Raw genomic sequence first — 11,023 nt, 5'->3', positions numbered from 1 at the left:
GCGCGGATCGTGCAGCCCCGTGCGCGCTGCGCGCGGCTCGGGAGGGGCGCGCGCGGCCCGGGGCGGAGCGCTCCGTCCCTCACGCTCTCGGAGGTGAGGCGCACGCGGCTTCGGGATGACCGGAGGGGCTACGGCGGATTTGGGGTGACAGCTCTGCACAAAGCAGCTTGGCTGGGGTGCAAACCCTCCTTCTCCCCTTGCGCAGCGCTCCTCGCCCAGGTGGGAGGTGGATGGATGCCCTAGGGGGCTGATACCTCCCTCTCCGGATTGGAAGCGGGGTGCGGGGTGGGGATCGCTGCTCCGGGAAGAGAAATTCCCGGGCCGGGGTGTTGCGGCGACGGGGTTCCCTGATTCGTCACGTTGAGGGTGTCTCCTAACCCCGTACACTATTTTCTTTCTCTCCAGCGCTGCCGTCTCCCCGCGACTGCCTGCACCTTTTCAGTGCTCAGGTGAGCCCGGAGGTTGTTGCTTCTCCGACTTCGGAGAACAGACCGAGAAAGCTTTTCGGAAAGCGAGGCGGCTGCTGCGGGCACAGGAGACGTTGGGGATCCCTCCGGGGGACTGTTCGAGCCCTGTCACCTGGGGAGTGTGTGCTGCGGTGGGGAAAACCCACAGCCCTAAGTAGGAACTCAGCCGGGAGTGTGGCGGTGAGGAGCCCGCACAGCCCTGCAGGTGTCCTGGTAATGCTCCAGCGCGGCCACAAGCGTGGAGGGGCCACCAGCGTGGAGGCTCGATGGGCATTGCCAGGTGCTGGGAACCCGGAGCAGGCAGCCGGATGACGGTAGATGTTAGTCAACAACCTGGCAGCTGGCAAGTGAAACAGGAAGGAAGAAGAAGGCCCAGCTTTAGAAAGTTGGGGTTCAGTGATATGGAACCTAGCCAGTTAGAGGCCCAGCCTTCCCTTTGGCGAGCGCACAGAAGTCCATAGACCAGTCCATTTGGGGAGATCCATCACTCCACATTCACACACAACTCAAGACTTTTGTGTTTTGTTTAGGTGGTTTTTTTAAAAAAAAAATTTATATATATATATATATATGTTATACACACACACACACACACACACACACATATCTATGTTAGTGAGAGAAAGGCATTGGGAGGGAAGGTTTCTTAAGGAGGTACATGAGAAAATGACCATCAATAATTAATAGTTTTTCAGGCAGGGAAAGTAATCAAAGCATTCAGGCCATTGAACTGGATCCATATTTTGGAAAATTTTATTAGTGTATTAGTATATTAAAATTTATTAGTGAGGTGCTCGTCCTGCTTTATTTTAAGTAGCCAAAGGGAAATTCCTGTTTCTGTTGTCTGAAGATTTGTAGTAGTTTGTTTTATTTTTAGAAATGCTGATGCCCCTACAAATTTTTGTTCCAACATGGAGTCATTTTGATTCTTATTTTTATGAACAGTGTGAGTTTTTTTAAAAAAGTCTTTTTGAATAATGTACTTCAGAAAAAAACCACTTTTTTTTGGTCACATTAAAGGAAAACCAAAGTTCTGAATTTAAAATTAGGGAGATATATGCTTATAAAGTTATAGAACATGAAACATACTCATTACATTTAAAATTAGATGTGCTTATTAATTTGCAGAAGCAGGTGGAAAAGCACTTCCAGTATACTAATTTGTTTTAATGACACCTTTGGTCAGTATTTCTAGATTTTATTTACTTTTAAATCCTCATCCAAGGATATCTTTTTATTGATTTGAGAGCGAGAAAGAGAGAGAAATATCAATGTGAGAGAGAAACATCAATCAGTTGCCTCCTGCATTCGCCCAGACTTGGGATTGAACCCAAAACCTAGGTTTGTACCCTGACAGGGAATCAAACCCACAACCTTTTGGTGTATAGGATGGTGCTCTAACCAGTGGTCGGCAAACGCATTAGTCAACAGAGCCAAATATCAACAGTACAATGATTGAAATTTCTTTTGAGAGCCAAATTTTTTAAACTTAAACTGTATAGGTAAGTACATTGCTATTAACTTAATTAGGGTACTCCTAAGGCTTAGGAAGAGCCACACTCAAGGGGTCAAAGAGCCACATGTGGCTCATGAGCCGCAGTTTGCCGACCACGGCTCTAACCAACTGAATCACCTGGTGAGAGTTCTGAGATTATATTTAAAAGAACAAAAATTATAGTCCTTCCAGCTTTACTTAAATTTTTTTCCTACATTTAAGCCCCAAGAATCCAACAATAGTGAAAATACAGAAATTACAGCAAGTGTCAATAAAGGATGAGGACACATAACTGTTAATCGTATAATTAAAGGTGAAAATGTACCACCCTAAAAATCTTCCATCATATTTTCCCCAGACAATACAGACTTAATAATGGCTTTTATAGCTAATGTATTCATTTGCTCTTAACCATTTTTTGATTTGTATCATTCTTTATTGAAATTAAATACATATTTTCCAGTATACAGTTGTACTTAAACGTTTGATGAAATTTCTATGCTTTTTTTAAGAATGCTTGCTTTCCTAGGGTCAGATGTTGCATGAACCTAGGCTGATTATATTTCTGTTCCTAAACCCCACATTAAACTCAAATATTTACTTATTTTTTAAATATATTTTTATTGATTTCAGAGAGAGGAAGGGAGAGGGAGAGACAGACACAATAATGATGAGAGAGAATCTTTGATCTGCTGCTTCCTGTACACCCCCTACCAGGGATTGAGCCCCCAACCCAGGCATGTACCCTGCCCAGGAATTGAACCGTGACCTCCTGGTTCATAGTTCAATACCCAACCACAGCCACATTAGCCAGGCTAAACTCAAATATTTTTGTGGCAATACTTATGCATACTATACATTTACAAATACTGTATTTACATATGCCTTATTTGTAGTTCATTTTAAAAATAATGTGGGATATATGTTTTTTAAAGAGATTTGTTAGATTGGACAGCTTTTTGAAAATATAAATGTGGTCCAGAAAGCCTTCTTTGGGCTTAGGTAGGTAGTAGTGTTTTTAACATTGTTAATGTTTTATCCATCTGTATCCAGAGTGCTGTAGAACTAAATGACAACTTATTTAATGCTCGATGAACTATAATGCATTTCCGAATATGTGTAGAGTTAATGTGTTCACAACTAACATGATGGTTTTGAGAAAGTGAAGAGTGAGTTAAAGGAAAATCGTAACATTGTTGTCAAGATTTCTCAAAGTCGATGTAGATAGAAAACTGAAAGTTTTCACACATGATGTTGATAATCTATTAAAAATACTCTTAGGAGCGTTAGCAGAACTCACAGGTAGTGAACAATAGGATTACAAGCTCCTCAAAGCTTTTCTTCAAAATTAAGATTATAGACAAGCATACCTCGCTTTATTGCACTTCAGTAGTGTTGCAATTTTTTGCCGATTGAAATCAAGACCTCCACCAGAAAAAGATTACCACTCACTTTATAGTGATACTCACTTCATTTTGGTGGTCTAGAACCAAACCCTCAATATCTCCAAGATATGCCTGTATGTGGAATTTGTATCTAATGATAATACTTTTCCACTTTCAAATTTCTTATCTATGGGTGTGTTCTATTTATTTTGCATGAGTGTATATGTGTGTGTAGTAAATGCAATGGATTGGAGAAGGAGATGTGTGATAATTGTAGAATTCACATATCATTGAGTATTTACTTTTGCTAAGCATTTTTCATTCCTTATCTAACTTAATTGAAAAAAAATACTAATTTGATAACTCAATCTATCATGGTTACCATGCATTATTTTTCTTCTAGACTTTTGGTTCTTAATGTTTGCTTAGCCATGCTGTTGTTAGACAAGTTCGAGAACTTAAAAAAAAAAATTTTTCTAGTAGAATATACAGTAACTGCCCTGGCTAGGTAGGTCAGTTGATTGGAGCATAATCCTGATAGGCCAAGGTTGTGGGTTTGATCCCTGGTCAGGGCACATACAAGAGACAACCAATTAATGCATAAATAAGTGGAACAACAAATCAATCTTTCTCTCTTACCCTCACCCTCCTTCTCTCTCTATTTAAATCAATCAATAAATTTAAAAAATTTAAAAAGATACAGTAACTAACCTAGATTCCTATATTTGGTAGTGACTAGATGGTGTGCCTGAGGTTTATTTGTTGGGTTTTACTGAGTAGGAATGAATGAGGGTTTTTGTTTTTGTTTTTTTGTTGTTGTGTTTTTTGTGTGTTTTTTTTAAGTATAAGAGATCAAAATTCAGGAACTGCTAAGAAGACATAGTAAGATGGACAGAAACAGGCAAAAACTAAGTGTTTTTACACCTTGAATTTTACAAACAATGTGATTTGTCTGTTGGTCACTTGTGTGGTGTTTTTCTCAATTTTGTATTTTTAAATGTACATACCAATAGTGGATAACATTTATTTATACTTATAATATGCCAGTCCTGTTTAAGTAGCTCTCACTGATGCTATAATAGACTCTTGCCGTGCCCATTTTATGTATGAGAACACTGAGGTCATAGAGAAGTTAAGTAACTTGAAAGCAATGGCTTCACATTCAGGCAGTGTAACTGCAGAGAATATGTTATTACCAAGTACTGCATAATAACTGTTCTAGAATGTTGGAGGTATTAGCAAATGTTAATGTTTAATGGTTTAAAAAATTTTCTTTTGCAGATTATCTGATACAATGGCAACTGCACGGGGGAGAACAAAGAAAAAAGCATCTTTTGATCATTCTCCAGATAGCCTTCCTTTGAGGAGTTCCGGTAGGCAGGTATTACTCATTTGTTCATTCTGTGCACCTGTTTTGAGCACACAGAATTATTCTGATTGGCACTGAAGAATTATAAGTGAAAAGATTATAAACTTGTAGTCTAGTTGAAAAATTCACCCTGATATAGAGATAGAATGTAGAAAAAAAGCATACTGGCAGGGGGAACTGCAAAGATAGAGACATAGGGTTTGAATCGACATGGGGTGTTCAGAGAATTGCAGCTGTGTAGTTGCCTCCAGGATGTGAGCTGGGGTCAGCTCATGCTTGGTGGGAATTTGACATCAGCTTGTAGCCATTTGGGTGCTGTTGATGGTTTACTTACTGCCATCTTTTTTGTAGGGCTTTGTTTCCCCCCTAAAGAAAAATCTTGAATGATGTAATTATTTTTCTATAATTTTCCTAGTTGTTTTTTTAATATGCAATACTGAGAGGGTATAACTGTTCTAAGGGGAAAAAAAAATCCCCATTTGAAAGTAGCTTTTATTTTTATTGATACAGCTTTTTCCCAAAAAAGGCTTCCATGCATTTTAGTTCTCTACTCAGACACCTATTGTTAACATGCTGGTTCTGTATTTCAGGCAAGTTAGTGAATTATTTGCACAGTACAGTCTCAAGGAAATTGCTATATTGTTAGCTCCTAACCTACTGCCAGGGTGTTGTTAATCTGCAAGTTTAGAACTCCTAACATGGAGGTCATTTCAGTAGTAAACCTTCCACCACATTCACCCTTGGCCATTCTGGTGAAATCTTAACCCCAGCTGGTTCTTTCTTAGGCGAAGAAAAAAGCAACGGAGATGATGGATGAGGATGAAGACGGTGGGTCAGAGAAGAAGTATAGGAAATGTGAAAAGGCAGGCTGTACTGCAACGTGTCCCGTGTGCTTTGCAAGTACTTCTGAAAGGTCTGTTCAGATGACATGTCTTGGCCTCATATTCCTGCCTATGAGAGCGTTCTTTGTGAGAACATCAACCTCAAAGATAGTTTTACTAAAGATAGATATAAATACTGTAAGTCATCTAATAATAGAGACATTGCCCGTACATTCTGTACATACCACACCCTCCTATATGATCCTCCTGTAGACGTAGCCATATCAGCTCTGCACAGTGGCCAATCAGTGTCCTCAAACCCCACCGACTGAAGCGGAGCTGCTTTTGTGAGCTGAGAGTGGAATAGGGTTAGGGATGGGGACACAGCAGAGAGAACTGTGGAGCTCCCTGTAGACCAGCGGGTGTTTACTTTCTCTAGGCTTCCATCCTCCCTCACACAACCTACCTCCTTTTCCAGTAGACATAAGTGGGGCTAACTGCACTTGCCATTCTTATTGGGATGACACAAGCTTGACCTTTCACTTCCAGAGAAAAATCTTCAACGGAGGCTTAAGATTCAGTGAAACCTGGAACACAAATCCCATTTTTTAATCACGAAGCGTGGCGGTGTTAGTGTTCATCGTGGCGTTAGATTTCATTCTTTTACTACATCCTTGGCTGTTTGACAGATCATGTTTGCCAGACTGCCTGCTCAAGGGTTCTATTCCAGCTGGCCAGATTCATTCACTATTCAGTAGTGGGACAGATGTTCTTACTAGAGACCACACTTCTCTCCTTCACCCACGTGCAGCTTGCAGCAAGCACAGTGACATCCCTTGTTTTGTGTCATAAAACCTTATCATGGCTCCAGGGGGTCTTGATAAAACTCCTAAGTCTCAGGCCCTTGGTGTACAACCAGCTCGGTTAGGTCCTCTGGTCTAAGAACTTGTGTCCTCACCATGTGTTATCACCTATCCATCATCCATTCCACTTCCCCTGTTATTAGCTACTGGTTGTTAGGATTGTAAAGGGAGAATGCAACATGGGCTCATAGGAGATGCTTGATACATGTTTGTTTTTTAAAGTGAAGAGGATAGGGTGGGTTGGGAGGGAAGGGGGAAATCTATTTTAATGAAACAGAGGGAAAACTTTATTGTTGTTATATTTGCTAAAATAAAGGAGGCAAATGAAAAAAAAAAGTGAGAAGAAATGTTATTTATTACCAAAGCTGCATGTTTTCCCTGTTTTCAGATGTGCCAAGAATGGCTACACCTCCCGATGGTATCACCTCTCCTGTGGGGAGCATTTCTGTAATGAATGCTTTGACCATTACTACAGAAGGTCTGTTCTCTCATCGTTGGAGGTTTTTGTAGTGGAGGGGGTCAGATGGTTAAGGCTGAGCCCACAGGCTTACTGAATTATTCCACTGTTGCAGCCAGCCATACCTGCATTGACTACAACTTGCCAGACCTTTATGCTGTAGTTTGCCTGTGTGCGTGCTTACGTGTGTGCACATTCAAGGTTCAAAACTATCTGCTTCAATGAGACAGTCATTCTCTTTAGTCTGCAAGATCTGAAAGTTCTAGGACAGGGGTGGGCAACCTTTTTGTGAGTGCGTGCCAAAACCAGGAAAATCTCTTGACTCAAAATTCTTCTGCGTGCCAACCCTAATTTTTTGAGAACATGTTATGCCTACTTAAATCTCTTAAGGTGTACGTATGTGAAGAACCTTGAAGAAATAATAAAATTCATTCGAGCGACAAAAACACAGTATATGATGATGAAAAATACATTTATTTTTTAATGTATACATGTTATGTAAAATTATTTCTTTATCTAAGATGCACCTACACTGAATTTATCTGAAAAATAAAAAAGTCGATATTAAGAAAAAAATTGTAAGTGGAAGATTATAAGAGAGGGTTTCGCATGCCAGCAAAAGTTACTGGTGTGCCATGTTTGGCATGCGTGCCAGGGGTTGCCCACCCCTGCTTAGGTGCTGCTTTACTATTCTGTGACAGTGCATAGGGGGACGAATGCCAAGATTTGGGGGAAGGTACTGACAACTAGAGGGAGCTTGGACAGACAGATAGCAGCTGTCCCTTCCTAATAGTTTTAGATTTTAAAACTGATAGGAATGCACCTGACCCGACAGGCTCTTTTATGGGTACCATAATAACACCCCCCTCTTCATAATATGGCTAGTTAAGTCCTTTACATAAGATTTTCTAACCTGCCTTCTGTTTTGAAAACCCAATTGACTTAGCTTGATATGTTTATTTTTATTATTTTCAGCCATAAGGATGGATATGAGAAATATACTACATGGAAAAAAATATGGACTAGCAATGGAAAAACTGAACCTAGTCCCAAAGCTTTCATGGCAGACCAGCAACTCCCCTACTGGGTAAAAAGCACTTGTGCACCTAAATGCAAGAAAAATGGATAAAAATACTGATCTGGGGGGATACTGATTTTGGGGGAATTTTTCTTTTACTACATTTATTGTTTTATGTTTGTTAAAGCAAATCACATTTTTTATTTTTATAGGAAACTTCAACATAGTATAAAGAAGAAACTAAAGACTTATCACCAGCTGGTGATAGCCATTGTTAAGCTTACATATCTCTTATCTTTTCTTCTGATAATTGTCTAAGTATATCTTTAAAGACAATTTCATGCTTTATATAAAATTCTAATAAGGTTTAACATTTTACTTTGAATATAATTTTGTTAACTTTTAGCTTTTTTATTAATTTAACTTTATATTATTTTTTCCATTTAGCTATTCTTTGAAAATAAATTGTAGTATTGCATATATTAGATAAATATCCCATCATTTAATAAATGATTTGCTAATTTTTTTAATAACACAGGTAGATTTGAGCTTCTCTTGCACACTTAAAAATTAATTTTTTTTTAAAAAATGAAACATGCCAAACCGGTTTGGCTCAGTGGATAGAGTGTCGGCCTGCGGACTGAGAGGTCCCAGGTTTGATTCCGGTCAAGGGCATGTACCTTGGTTGCAGGCACATCCCCAGTAGGAGGTGTGCAGGAGGCAGCTGGTCGATGTTTCTCTCTCATCGATGTTTCTAACTCTCTATCCCTCTCCCTTCCTCTCTGTAAAAAATCAATAAAAAATATTTAAAAAAAAAATTAAAAAAAAAATGAAACTTACATAATATAAAATTAACTATTTTAAAGTATACCATTCAATGGCATTTAGTACCTTGACAGTGTTCTGCTCCCACCACTTCTATCTAATTTCAAAGTATTGTCATCATTCACAAAGCAAACGATGGCAGACCTCTCATTTTTATATACCTTAGTCCAGGGGTCCTCAAACTTTTTAAACAGGGGGCCAGTTCACTCTCCCTCAGACCGTTGGAGGGCCGGACTATAGTTAAAAAACAACTATGAACAAATTCCTATGCACACAGTGGCGGCAAAAACACCCGGCGGGCCGGATAAATGTTTTCGGTGGGCCGCATGTGGCCCGCGGGCCATAGTTTGAGGACCCCTGCCCTAGTCCAGTGGTCGGCAAGCCGCGGCTCAGGAGCCACATGCGGCTCTTTGGCCCCTTGAGTTTGGCTCTTCCACAAAATACCACATGCGGGCGTGCGCACGTACAGTGCGATTGAAACTTTGTGGCCCATGCGCAGAAGTCGGTTTTCGGCCTGGGCGAGTCTATTTTGAAGAAGTGGCGTTAGAAGAAGTGGGAGGTGTCGGTCGGGCGACAGGAGACGCGGTGCAGGCGGGCCGCGGGAAATGCAGCCGCGGGGGAGGCACATGATTCATGCACGAGTTGAGTGAGCCAGTCAGTCAGCAGTCTCATCGTGCAGTGGTTAGTGCTAGTCGCATCCGCAAATCGCGCGCGGGTGACAAAAGATAGACGAAACAAGTATACAAGACAAGTGTGGATGGGAGAGTTGGAAGGAGTTGACCTCAGCGAACGTACCTAAATCAGACTGAGGACATTTTTAGCAAAGGCCAGCTTAGGAGTACCCTAATTAAGTTAATAACAATGTACCTACCTATATAGTTTAAGTTTAAAAAATTTGGCTCTCAAAAGAAATTTCAATCATTGTACTGTTGATATTTGGCTCTGTTGACTAATGAGTTTGCCAACCACTGCCCTAGTCCCTTGCAAACATTAAATTGATTTTTGGCTTTATGAATTTACCTATTTTGGATGTTTTATATAAAAGAATCATATAGTATGTGGCTTTTCATGTCTGGCTTTCACTAACCATAATGTTTTTGAGGTTCATCCATGTCTTAGAATATGTTAATTCTTTGTTCCTTTTTATGAGTGAATAATATTCCATTATATAAATTTGTCAAATTTAATTTATGTAGTCATCTGTTCATGAGCGGTTGCTTTCACCTTTTAGTTATCCAAAAAGTGCTGCTATGAATATTTATGTACAAATATTCATTTTAACACCCGTTTTCAATTATTTCAATACATATCTAGGAATAAAATTGTTGGGTGACATTCTATGTTTAACTTTTTGAGGGTCTACCAAACTGTTTTCCTTAGCAACTGCTGCAGCATCTTTCATTCGCATCAGCAACGGATAAGGGTTTAAATTTCTCCACATCCTCACCAATTTATGTCTCCCCATCCTTTTTTTTTTTGTTCTAGCTATTTTGATTTGCATTTCCCTTATGAGTAATGTGCCTTTTCATGTGCTTGTTGGCCATTTGTATATCTTCTTTGAAGAGATATCTGTTCAAATCTTTGCCCATTTTAAAATTGGGTGTTTGTCTTTTGTTGTTGAGTTGTAAGAGTTCTTTATTCTGGATACTAAACCCTTATCAGATATTAGGTTTGCAAATATTTTCTCCTATATGTTGTCTTTTCACTTTCTTGATAGTGTCCTTTGATGCACATAAGTTTTTAATTTTGAAGTTTAGTTTATCTGTTTTTTCTTTTGTTGCATATGCTTTTGGTATAATATCTAAGAATCCATTGCCAAATCTAAGGTCATGAAGATTGACTCTCCTAATTTCCCCTCTAAGAGTTCTATCATTTTAGCTCTTACATTATGGTGTTTGATCCATTATGAGTTAATTTTTGGATATATGTGAAATAGGAATCCAGTTTCATTCTTTTGCATATGGATATATGCATGCTTTTTAAAAAAATAAACTTTTTATTTTGAAATAATTTTAAATTTACAAAAGAGTTATCATCTAACACACCATGATTGTTTGTCAAACTAAGAAATTAACATTAATACAGTACCAATAACTATATTATGGACTTTTTATGGGTTTCATCAGTTTTTTCACTAGTGTCTTTTATTGTCTCAGGATCCTATCCAAGATACCACATTGCATTTAGTGCGTAGTTTGAGATTCACTGTAACTAAATTTAACACTGATTATTTCCTTAGGTTAGAGCTGGAAAACCTTTCTGACAACAGTAGTCCTCAGATCCTATTGCACTTTTTTGGTGCCTGAGCTAGTATTGAATCAGA

General features: G+C 39.2%; 1 protein-coding gene across 9 annotated transcripts in view; it reads left to right on the top strand.

Annotated features, from left to right (window-relative positions):
• The first annotated feature begins 10 nt into the window (after positions 1-10).
• The window catches only part of KDM1B (lysine demethylase 1B), a 51,576-nt gene continuing 40,563 nt past the window's right edge, over positions 11-11,023 (top strand). For 4 of the 9 annotated variants that reach the window (XM_023764888.1, XM_023764890.1, XM_014466768.2 and 1 more), the window contains exons 1-6: positions 11-93; positions 406-449; positions 4,629-4,728; positions 5,502-5,629; positions 6,789-6,878; positions 7,833-7,944. In XM_023764888.1, the coding sequence (XP_023620656.1) occupies positions 4,642-4,728; positions 5,502-5,629; positions 6,789-6,878; positions 7,833-7,944 (417 nt within the window). In that variant the 5' untranslated portion in view covers positions 11-93; positions 406-449; positions 4,629-4,641. Of the gene's footprint in view, positions 94-405; positions 450-476; positions 622-4,628; positions 4,729-5,501; positions 5,630-6,788; positions 6,879-7,832; positions 7,945-11,023 lie in introns of those variants that run through there. The other 5 variants (XM_023764889.1, XM_014466767.2, XM_023764887.1 and 2 more) reach the window with 5 other exon arrangements.

Source organism: Myotis lucifugus, unplaced genomic scaffold (genome assembly GCF_000147115.1).
Source record: "Myotis lucifugus unplaced genomic scaffold, Myoluc2.0 scaffold_356, whole genome shotgun sequence".
In the NCBI taxonomy this organism is placed as follows: domain Eukaryota; kingdom Metazoa; phylum Chordata; class Mammalia; order Chiroptera; family Vespertilionidae; genus Myotis; species Myotis lucifugus.
The sequence above is the reverse complement of the archived record's forward strand: the minus strand, read 5'-3'. Positions and strand labels throughout refer to the sequence as shown.